Below are 12,146 nucleotides of genomic sequence, written 5' to 3'. Positions count from 1 at the left end.
TTGTGTGTGTGTGAGCAGGCTCGGATTGGCCATCAGGAGATTCGGGACTTTTCCCGTTGGGCCGCTGCCGTTGGTGGGCCGCTGGCTCTGGCATAGGTGGGCCGTGGACTTTCACAACGCCGCTGCGCCGGTACCGCATCCGCCGCCGCAAACACCCGCCGTTGCGAGGCTCTGGCGGCAGGTCCGGTGCAGCGGTGCTGTGAAAGTCCACCGCCGTTGCGAGTCTCCGGCTGTAATAATCCACTACCGCCCACGAGGACCCAGGTTTTTAAATTAAAAAAAATAATCTCCCATTCATCGCGTCCATTCGCGACCCACCTATCACATCTCTGCGCCCCACCAGTGGGGCGCGCCCCAAACTTTGAGAAACGCTGGATTATATACACAGAATTGACAGGATAATGATGGCAATTAGTGGCACCTTTTTAAATAGTTCTCATTGAGTGTTGAACATATTGTCCTCAGTGATTGTAATTTGATGTTAAGTCAGTTTCCTTGTTTCTGGTACTAAATGTTGCCTTTGTTAATGTATGGAGCTGCTTTGATGCAAGCAAGTTAGACTTGATCTGATTATAAAGTCATATTTATAGAGCTTCCTACATTAGATCTTTTGCTAAACATGCATATTTTTAACAAACAAAATCATTTAAAGAAGGAGTTGAAAGATTGAAAACGTCTAGAGCTCTGATGATAAAAACACCCAAGGAGGATAATATGCTAATAGGTTCAGTGTACAGGACCTTACTTTTATTGAGAATAATACAATATATTAAAATCAGTATTTAGCTTCAGCTTTCATTCATTTCAGCTAAGTTTAAGAGCAGTTTTATCACAGAGTTTAATTGCTGCACTCCTACTAATAAGAGTCCCTCAGTGTGTCGCTGGCCCCATCAGTAAGAAGCAGTAAAGAAACCAAAAACAATCCCCTGATGGGCTTCAGTGTGCATGACCCCACATGCTGCCATAGAAGCACATCCCAGTCAAAATGGCAGAGAAGCTACTTACTACTAGGATATCCAAAGAGCGGTCAAAGGGCCTCTTACCTCTCTGATCTTGTCTCGTTTCTCCTTGACGTCCGGCTCTGCAGGCTCACCATCGCTGACACCCACCACCTTTGGCATGGGGACGGGTGGCAAAGGTTTAGGCCCCGCATCCTTCTTTTTCAGTTCCTCCATTACTTTGTTTTTCTCAGTCTGAATCTCAGCCTGCAGCTCTTCACGTGACTTCCTCAGCTTCTCCTTGGCCTCCTGCAGTGCTCGCTCGTGGTCTGCTCGGATCTTGTCCCGCAGGCTCTCCTCCTCCTCCCTGTGGGGGGGGGGTAGGTAAAATGCAGAAGGTGAATTTTCTATTGTTATTATTTTCACATTCTTAGTAATAATAATAATAATAATCCTTATATTTATTATAGCGCTTTACCAATGACTCTCAAAGCGCTTTACAAATACACATTACACATACAGATCATACATGTAATGGTCATCTACTGTGGACAATACCCACAGGAGCAAATTTGGGTGAAGTGTCTTGCCCAAGGACACAACGGCCTGACGCAGTGGGGCGGGAGCGGGTTTCGAACTGGAGTTCCCCAACGCCCCCTTGATCAAAAGCTTCCACTAAGTGGATGCTAGTGTTCCCGAGCCTTACTCTTTTTCAAATTAATTAAAAATGAACTTTCAGAAGAAACACTGAACCTCTGGGAAATAGATGATAGACTGTGTTGAAGATGAAAATAAGGATGCGTTTGCCGTGTGAAATAACACCTCTGACCAGTTTGTGACACTTAAGATCTATAGAATATCACATGTGATGCCATTTTAGAAAGTTGACCAAAAAAACTGGTTTCTCATCCTCTGCAATTAACAGCTGCAGAAAACAAGACAAAATCACACCCAAAAAAAGTCTCCACCACGCTGCAATTACATCTGCTCCAGGAAGGAGGGCAGGTGCAGAGGAACACAAGGAGAAGTCAAGCGGTGCCAGAATGAGAACATCATCTTTGGTGGTAACAAGCCCCAGGGTGCTAGAACTACTCTACCCCATGAGGACATGGGTCGGTAATGAAAAACAAAAACAGCAGGATGCTGGAGCAATGGTGACAGGAGGACAATGACACGGTACTGTTCTTCTGCTGTAACTAAAGGGAGATTTAAAAATCATCTTGCATGGTGTTATGTGGGTTTACACAAATACAATCCTAGCCAAACAAAACACTGGCAGCTGTTCTATAACAAATCATCTTTAAATGTTTAGGTCATTTCCTCTGTATTAATCAGCTTAGGAGTAAAACGTGTGAAACGTTTGAATGTCTTGCACGAGGCAACATACTAAACTATAAAACATTACATTAAATGAATGGAATAGAGAATGTAACATGGGACACATGTCAGTCCCATACGTTTTTATCAACCCGGTTGAACTGCTTAAGTTGCCATAGTTCAAATGATATGACATTAATGAGGATGAATATGTGCAACAGTTTGTGCCACTGTGTCCCTCACAACTCAACAGTGTTTCAATGTTTTATATGTCAGTTACAATAGATATATGAGATATCTTGAATTGAACTGCGTGCGTCAGCTGACTGCAAACATGTGAGTGTGTTCATTAATCATCTTCCGTGTGATAAACACAGGAAATGTGTGAGGAACCAGCGACCTGCTGTGATCCGTGTGGACTCAGCTGCAATCCTCCACAGAGACACAGCTCCAGGAAACAATGCTGTGTGTGTTTTACTCAGGCTGTACCCTTTGACCCGCCTGCATATGTGAGTCTGTCGTCTGCCAAGAGAACAGCAGTGTGGGTTGATAGAAGTCAAAATGAAATGATATATTAAATACTTTTTTGATTAGCATTTAGACCCGATAACCAAATATGGTTTTCAGTGTGTGTAAAAATGCTTCAAAACTAGGCCAGTGTATTTAAAATCTTATATATAATGTTTATGGCTAACTATGGCGTCTGTGGAGCAAAAAGAGATTGTCGAAACTGCTGATTAAGTCTTATTTGTTTCTTAAGAAGTATTGTATCATCCTGCTCTTAGCCCTTGTGGATTTTAGTTTGTATTTAAACTTGTATGTTCCTGTGTTTTACATGCACTCGTCCATACATCATCCATACATTGTCCAACGTTACAGCTGATCAGGAAAAAGGTAGGAGCAGATGTCTTTATTGGTAGCTCTGGTATGATGAGACTATAATGTGAAAGCTGAGACAACTTTATTAGAGCACCTTTTAAGTGTTAGGGAGGGTGTGGTGGAACAACAGAGGCACACAATGCACATGATTGATGAAGTGAAAGTAAAGGTCTTTCATGCATGGACACTGGTGGGTGAGAGACTTGCGCTTGCAACTAGACAGTGTTTTAAGAATGCATTACAAAACTGAAATATACAAGTAAAACATGAATTTAGGGGACCTTGTGACTTTGAACTATAGGCAAGGGGGGGGGATTTAGAAATATCGTAGAACACGGTATACACACATAATGAGGAGAACAAACACACTAAGGTTCATGGTGAGACACCAAGGTACCAAACAGAAACAAGTAAGGAAAATAACTAAATATAAGTTCATGTGGAAGAAGACATAAATGCAGGAAAGAGATGAATACATTGTGAAAAATAGGGCTAGCAGGAAACTGGAAAGGTTGATGCGTGATCAGCATGCATCAAGCGTCCATTTGCCAATATCGCTTATCCTGGTCAGGTTAAATTGGGGCTGCATCCTTTCCCAGCATGCATTTGTATCACAGTATGTGAGCAACCGCAAAAAATATGTTTAGGATGTGAAGAATAACGAGGAATCACAATGTGAAAGGGAGCCAACGAACTGAGACTGTGACATTAAGTCGATGAGAAGTGAATGAGCGAGACGACCAGGAAACAGACAGACGTTTCAAACTAATTATCCCTCAAACAACAGCATGTGCATCCATTTTATAATTCTATCATTCATGACTCTGAATGTGGGGCCAACAGAGACCAAAATAAAACAGCTTCCGAGTTATGCAACATCGCCCTGGAAACAACTCATAAATATTCATAATCCCAACTCAGCTTGTCTGACTTTAATTGATGGAACACATATTTTGCAACACCAAGACGGCAATTAATGTGCTAGTGCCAGCGAATGCATGCAAGGATGTTTCCAATATACTGTATTTACTTTGGGGGATTTCTAGTTAAAGTGTAATACATGCGAGTGTATTGTACATCCCAGTGTGCGATACAGCTTTGTGGGTACGTTGTGTCTGATACGTCTTTTTATTCTGAGCTTAAAGTGTGTGCACGCATTCTATTCAGAGGTGTCTGTGATAAGATGGAGTGCAATGTTGCAGTGTGTCTGTGTCTCTCTTTCTATGACTGTGTGTCTACACCCAGGGGGTTTCACGCCTCCTCTGTATGCCATCCTCTGTGCCTCTGTGAGTGAGTGCGCCCTCAGCAACATGCATTTAAATGTGATATTAGGATGGCGCTGATGTTAGATGACTAGAATGCGTGTTTGTTCACATGTATGTGTGTTTATGAGATGCAAGGGAGCATGACAGAAGAAAATGAGGAGGCTAAGCTGACACAATCGTCCCTAATGGGAACCCATTCTGCTCCATAAATGTGTACGTACACAAAGAAGTCAGCGCGTTGTCAGGGAAACACAAACACTGTCGTTGCAAATTACGCAAATGTGCATGTTTCGAAACAGTGCACACAAGCAATTCGGGTGCAAATTGATTCCTACACAAACATGCCGTAGCCGTCTGCGCCCTCCTCCTCCTCCTGTTTTAATCTCACGTCACTCTTTTCTCTTCCTCGAGCCCTTATCGTACTCACTCAAGCATCGCCAAGGATTCCCTTCGAGTCTCATCCAATGTCAAACATGCAATTAAGAGCACGTCAACAGCTGCCTGACTCTGTGAACTGCAGCTACAGAGCAGGTGACCACGCCTCCACCTTTAGCTTACTCACACCTTCCCACGCCCCCCACTTCCCAAAATGTGATTAAGGCAAGGAAAACCCCACCTTCCTAATTAAGGCCTCCAGTAATCCCTTCCTCCTTTTTTTCAAATCAGCCTTCCTGCCTGCTGAAGGAATTTCTTCTTCAGTGGTGCCGAGAAATCTGTTGCTCGCCATGGTAACTGGAGAGAAGCTGCAGTTGCATTTCTGCCTGTTTTATCCCCCTTTTCCACTAAAACAGGAGAAAGGTTGTTTTTTTTGGACACACAAGGCTGTTGGGAGAGCAGCACAGGCTAGATGCCAAGTATCCATGGCAACAAACAGAAACCCACACGAAGAAGTTTATAGAAATAGCGAGTTAGCAAGTAGTCATTTATGCAATTCATAATATTACTGGGTTATTAGGGCTTCATCTCACTTTTTTATTGATTAATCTTACAATTATTCTTTAAAAAACCAAATCATCAAATATTTAGCTGCAGTATCATACTGAAATTATATTAAAATGGTGATGACATGGATTTATTCAACCACCATAGTCATACGCAATCACTGGCAATTTTTTTGCTTTAGTATGTGGTAAGGAATATAATTTAAATGATTTACAGATTGTAACAAAAGTCACTAAATGAGGACAGTCAGTGTAAGCTATGTTTTTAAAATAGTCGAATAACAATGTAGATGATTGTGAGATGTTGATAAGTACCTAAAACACGGGGGCAATGAAAAAACAGTTTGAAAATCTATTTTGACTTCTTCTAACAGAAAGACGTTTTGCATGTTGATAATACAATCATATCATGCTTGGGTGCAGACAAAAGTTAAACAGCTGTCTTTCTGCCGCTGCCTTCTTGACAAAGTGTTCTGGGATCGTCTCACTTCAAGTGTTCAATCATGCGTTGCAGTTTTACTGCTGTGATAAACCATGTACAAGGCTGCAGTGCTTCCCACCAAAATGTGATTCTACCTGTGGCGGTGGCATGGAGGAGGGGTGCGAAAACCAAGGGGCTTTAGGCAAGCGCATCTTTCGCTGTTTTCACCGTGGACGAACATACTGAGGGAGCTGTGAATAAACCTGGGTAGACCTAGTGTCTGAATCTTAAATGTAGTATTACTCTTATGTAGCAGGAGACCCCTCTGTGCATTCCCAGCCAGGCTGGTCCAGATTACATTAATGACTAATTTAGATTGAATAATATGACACCATGCACATTTAATAACCTGGCGCCGCAAACAATGATACGCTAGACAAAGGGATTAGCTATGGTAACCGTGTATACTAAATGCCTACCTGTCAATCATCAATGCTAGTCACAGCAGTATGATGAGCAAACTGCTTAGGACTGCCATTCAACATAACGTAGAAAACGAATTTGAACACCATCATAAAATCCAATATTCATGTCATTTTAAGAAGTATATTTCTTAACGTAGATGGGAAGAATAAGGATGTAAGAAGGTGAAACAAATGCTTTCTATCATCACAAAAAGCTGCTACACTAATGCATAACGGATAAGTCCTTGGGAGGCGAACTGCAAAATCTAAACATACATCTCTGTACTGTTTACAGTCTTAATGCGATGTGAAGGCATGAAGGTTAGTAGCAACATTGCCACAGGATACATCGTAATTGTGAAAAAAGTGCATAACGGTTGGACATGGTTAACTTTGAACGAAAGTTTTACTTAATGTGGACTATGTGGGGAAGTCAGGTCAAGAATATCCTACTTTTTCCTAAAGTACCCCCTTAGTCCATCTCTGCCACGTGAACACAAGTGTTTGTCGAGCATCTCTTGGCCACAGAGCTCTCCTGGGAACACCACTCTGAGTTTACACCTAAGTGGTGTGGACAAGTCCTCCTCCTGCTAGCCCATAAACACCATAAGTGGAGGGAAGAGGCCCGTGTTGGAGGTTGTTAAGGCAGCAGGATTGTTTGCTTCTTGTGAGCTGTAGCTCCCGGGTTTCCCTTCACCGTGAACCATCAGGCAGATCCATGTCTCGCTTTTCCCATGACCCACTTGGCTCAAATGGAGGCTGCATTGCTCTATGTGTAACGGCTCTCCCAAGATTAACTGTGGATGTGTAATAGCATCCTCTGTCTTATTCTTCCAATTCTCTCTCTGCCCTCACAACCTCCTCCTGCTAGCTGCAACCTCTCGGTGAAAAACACACACCTCTTTCTCTCAAGCGTATTCACAACATATCCGTTTCCTGTTTTTACGCTAAGCTGTCTCATCCATCATTGCATTATCTTACCTCCCCTACTTTTTCTAATTATTTGTCCAAAACGAATTCCTCCCACTTGTCAAGTTCTTTGTGTATCAATTATCTGAATTCTGTCAAAGCACTTTGTGAATTAAAGTCATCGAACCCTGTGTGTAAACAATACCAAGCTGTAATCTTCAGTATCTTTACTTGTAAAAACATGATGTTAATGCAGAGCTATACTTGTTCTCTTTTACCTCATCATGTGTGCAACTGTTTCTCACATAGGTGAACACCTGAGCCCTGACAAACCTTGGCATGTGCCCATGTTTCTGACCTACATCATGGCTGGCTGACTAATGCCTTCAATACAAACACAGGAGTCCATCTCCCACAGCTAGCACAAGACGGCCATAAAACAAATAAGCACTAAGCCCGGTTGGCTGCTCCCGAGCTAGATATGGGATTTTCCAAGTGTGGAAAAGAGTCTGAGGAGTCGGACTGAGCGGTCCAATCACTAAACCTTTAGAGAAAGATCCTTAAAGATGCTCCCATTTTCTCCTTTTGGCCCGACGAAAACAATACACAAGACTGATGTACGTATTCAACAATAGAAAGACACGTTTCTTTGCATATTTAAAGTTGAGGTGTTAATAGTCCATTATAGAGTAACCCCTAGATTCCACCGGGTCCGTCTGCGCCATGCTACGGCCGCGCTGCTACGGCCGCGCCGCTACGGCCGCGCCGCTACGGTCGCGCCGCTACGGTCGCGCCGCTACGGCCGAGCCGCTATGGCCGAGCCGCTACGGCCGAACTGCTACGGCCGCGCCGCTACGGCCGAGCTGCTACGGCCGAGCCGCTACGGCCGAACCGCTACGGCCGAACTGCTACGGCCGCGCTGCTACGGCCGCGCCGCTACGGCCGAGCCGCTACGGCCGATATTATTCATTTATAATTGTATAGTGGCTGTGCAATTACAATGTTATTTAAAACAATCAGAAGATGCTTTGTCAAATAAATACCATTATTGTAGTAAATGTTCAGAACAAACAGGGGTAAATAGTCAAAGGTGAACGGCTGTTGACTATCTAATAACTGACACAATATAGCCCCAAATGTGTGGCAATGGACTCCTTTATTCCTATTGATTCTGTCTTTGTATGGTACAATTGTAACCATGCATTCCTGCAGTTCTTCACTGCCTCAAAAGGTTTACCCCAGAGTCATGAAACTGATAGATTTAATCCCCAAAAGGACAGAGATCCCATTTCCCATCCCCTGGCAAATCATAAATCCAACAGCTGGCGTGTTGCAGCTCTGGTACAAAACACTTTTATTATTAATTTGGTCCGTATGGCTGTTTGTGTGGCTGCGGCAGTTACAGAGAAGACTGGCTGAATGCACCTGTGAATTCAGAAAGGTTTACTTGTAATTCAAGCTTCGGGAACCTGAGGGCCAATTCTCAATTTGCCGCTGAGCGATCTCACTTTGATCCCATTGCTTGAACTGACAGGGAGCCATTGTGGAGCCGGGCTGCAGCTCCAGTGTTTGGCAGGGATGAGGTTTGGTGAGATGCTCTGTAGTTAACCACGGTCACGTCGTCCCTGAGGACTGAGAGCCTCTCTCCACCTCTCTCCAAGTGCCTCTCAACTTTCTTACTCTTGATTTTGTCTCTTTTTGGGTCCCTTCTTAACTTTATGTTTGGCACTCGTGCAAACTAATTCAAACAAGTGTCTTTCTTTCCCTCTGGCTTTCAGAAGGTCTTGTCACCACTGATGCACTCCAGGGAGATGACAAATGGGAGACAGAGTGAGGCACACTTCAAATGGGTGCTACTGAATCCTTTCATGCACTTTCTCCCACACACTAAGAACCAGCACCGAAGATCCAAGTGCATCAATTCCCTATCTTTTCAGTGTTCCTTTCCACTCATCTTTCATCAGCAACCCCCTCTGTCCTTCACTTCTTTCCTACGGGACAGAAAATAAGCTTTGGCCAGAAATGGAGAACCATTTCAATCTTAAAAGCTACTATGTTGGTTTGAGACCACATACCAATCATTCATTTCTTCGTAAAATATTGTTCACACAACAGAATGACTCATGTCAACCTGCTTCTGATTCCCTATGAGGTCTCCTTTCTCTATATACTAGTGGTAACTCATTATAAAAGTAATTTTACCAGGAGCAGTGATTCATTACATCTTGCTCCTTCCTGTTACGCCTTGTAAAATGTGCAATTATCTTTTGAATTCTGGATACATCTCTTTCTGCTGGATGGCTCAATGAGTGATCACAGAGCAGCCTCAAAGATGAAATGATATTGCTAACAGACTTCTGTACATTTCCTACAGACAGGCAAGCTGCCAACAAGGCGATAACATCACAGTTGCAAGTGTCGCAAAAGAAACACAGCATTGCAGGTTTTTGCAAAAATTCAAACCCATTTTTGATTAGCTTATTATCACTTTACTTTATTAGGGGAACCAGTATTATCAACCCTAACCAAAGTAAAATCATGACATCCACCTCTTAGGTTAGAGGACGTTTAATTAAACCGTTCACATTCAAAGCTTCAAATTGTGTTCTCAATGTCATTTAACCTCATGGTATTGCAGCTACATGCTAGTTGAATGACGAGGCTGTGTATACACATTTAAAGAACAGTAAGAACAGTGATGAAAATAACACTGATAAAAAACACTGTTTAGATCCGGTGGTACAATCCAAAGCCTATAGTCATGGTTATAGAAGCTAATTCTTTAATCAACATCTAATTAAGTCAGGAGATCCTGTTAATATCAATTACAAGGTTGTCCTTTGTGTTGATGCGGGTCATGTGAGTCACAAGGTCTCGGTTATATTAAAGGGGACCTATCATGCAAAATGCACTTTTTGATGTCGTTTATACATAAAGATGTGTCCCCGGTGCGTCGGGGAACTCACGCAGCGTCAGAAAATAAAACCTTCTCTCTTTTCCTCCGTACCCAAATCTCTAAAAAAGGGGCTACATCGGAGCTGATCCAGATTTGCGTCCGATATAATAATAATAATAATAATAATAATGCATTACATTTTTAATTAGAGCGCTTTTACAGGTGCTCAAAGCGCTTTACAATTACACATTAAACATATTAGACATGTAAGAGTCATTACTGCGGACATTACCCACAGTAATGTAAAGATATGACGTAATATCGGAAATGTAGGCTGGCTTTACACCCACGGCCCTATCAGAAACGTTGCTATCAGCTTGGGGCTAGTGGAGTACTTCGTGACCACAGAGTGTGAACGTTGTGATCAGCTGTTTTAGCGCAGTTCTCCAGTGAAGGGGGGGGGGGGGGGGGCCTCCCTCCACAGCCGGTTGGCGTAGTTTTGGCACAATTCCTTTGTACAGACCGACGTTAACAGCAGCCCTGTCTGTGCACACGGAGACCGACTCTGTCGTCCGGTGATCGAACCGCCTTCTGGAAAAGCTTCACAAGTACGTCGGTACGCAATGCGCTTTGTGACACAAGTGACCGTACGCATTTCAGATTGTTGCCGCGCATGCGTACCTGTTATGTGCACCCCTGATGATAGGTCCACTTTAAGTATGTCACTCTACAGTTCTTGTTCTTACATTTATTTCGACAAACTCCTAAAGGCTTGAAGCCCTTAAAACATATATTCCAAAATGTGCCAATTTCATCTTTCTTTGGGAAGAGATACCGAGCCTTTATGGTCACAATTTTTGATCACATAGCTTAATTAATAAAACTGTTTCATGGCAAAAGATGATAAAGTACTGTATCCCTCATCTCTATTCAGGGAAAGTCTATATGCAGGTATGCATGGAAGGTCTTTTTGATCTTCTGCTGCACTAATATGACTGCTGGGCACTGTGGGGGTTCAAAGATGACCTCAATTTGATCATGGAAAAAAGTAGGGTTTGTTATTCTCAAATCACTAAAGAAGTCAAACTAGAAGAAGTAAAACTAGGGCTTAAATGTTTCAAAAGAGAAATAGAACCAGAAGGTAAACACTGTACATGAAATACCCTATTGTTACTGACCTGTAGTCTGTTTATAAATGTAGAAGATGTGCCTTTAACGGAGTGAGAGTATGGTGGCAAGTATTTATTATACTATTAAACAACTAAATATGACATTTACACCCACGTTTTATTTTTTGATATGACATTATTTTCAAACACAGCTCCTACAGACGGTGTTACCACAAACAGAAACAAACAAAACCCGCAGATTGTGTTTCCTATTGATTCTTATTATTTTCTCTATGAATTGGAACGTTTTCCAGCACAGCAGTAAACATCATAGATCTACTTTCAGTATATCTTATCCTGTTGTGACAGAGCTTTTCAATTGTTAAAGCTGACATCTGATCCCCTTTATGGAAAATATATCACAACCTTTTGACTAACCGCAGATAATGGATTGTGACCTGCCAACACAAAGACACAGTTATCAGTAAAGATGTCCTTCTTTGAGCAATACAGGACCAACTTTGAAAACTTGATAGTTCAGTCAGTATTCTTTCATAGTTTCATACCCAACAGGGGGGTTGAAGAGGTAAGCTGATGTTTGAACTTTACACTTAGGGAATATCCTCCTGTTTTCCTTAATGGAGGCTATCAGTGAAATCAGAAACTTTAGTATTCGGCATGAGAAAAACAGAATCAATGAAAAGCTCGACTGCAGCAAAACGTCTGAAATGTGAGCCCAAGTAAAAACCCTGGTTCACAAACCAGACACAAAAACATGCACCCCATCTCCTCTCACGTACACACACCCACACACACACACACACACATCACTTCAGCCAATGTAAGCAGCTGCAGCTGTGTCCTACAGAGACCAACAACATGAACACATGGAGGAAATGGAAACAAAACGAGAAATAAAGAGGAGACACGCTGATTAATAAAGAATTAGAACAAATAAAAAAGCAGCAGTGTTAATGAGGAGATTATGCTCGATGGAAGTCCACTCC

General features: G+C 42.5%; 1 protein-coding gene across 1 annotated transcript in view; it reads right to left on the bottom strand.

The window, feature by feature from the left end:
* Window positions 1-12,146, bottom strand: part of man1a2 (mannosidase, alpha, class 1A, member 2) — a 139,158-nt gene that overhangs the window by 114,908 nt on the left and 12,104 nt on the right. Inside the window, exon 3 of the mRNA XM_034198005.1 lies at window positions 1,044-1,305. Within this exon, the coding sequence (XP_034053896.1) occupies window positions 1,044-1,305 (262 nt within the window). The remainder of the gene's footprint in view (window positions 1-1,043; window positions 1,306-12,146) is intronic.

The sequence above is a fragment of the Gymnodraco acuticeps genome, unplaced genomic scaffold, assembly GCF_902827175.1.
Source record: "Gymnodraco acuticeps unplaced genomic scaffold, fGymAcu1.1, whole genome shotgun sequence".
Taxonomy (NCBI): Eukaryota; Metazoa; Chordata; class Actinopteri; order Perciformes; family Bathydraconidae; genus Gymnodraco; species Gymnodraco acuticeps.
The sequence above is the reverse complement of the archived record's forward strand: the minus strand, read 5'-3'. Positions and strand labels throughout refer to the sequence as shown.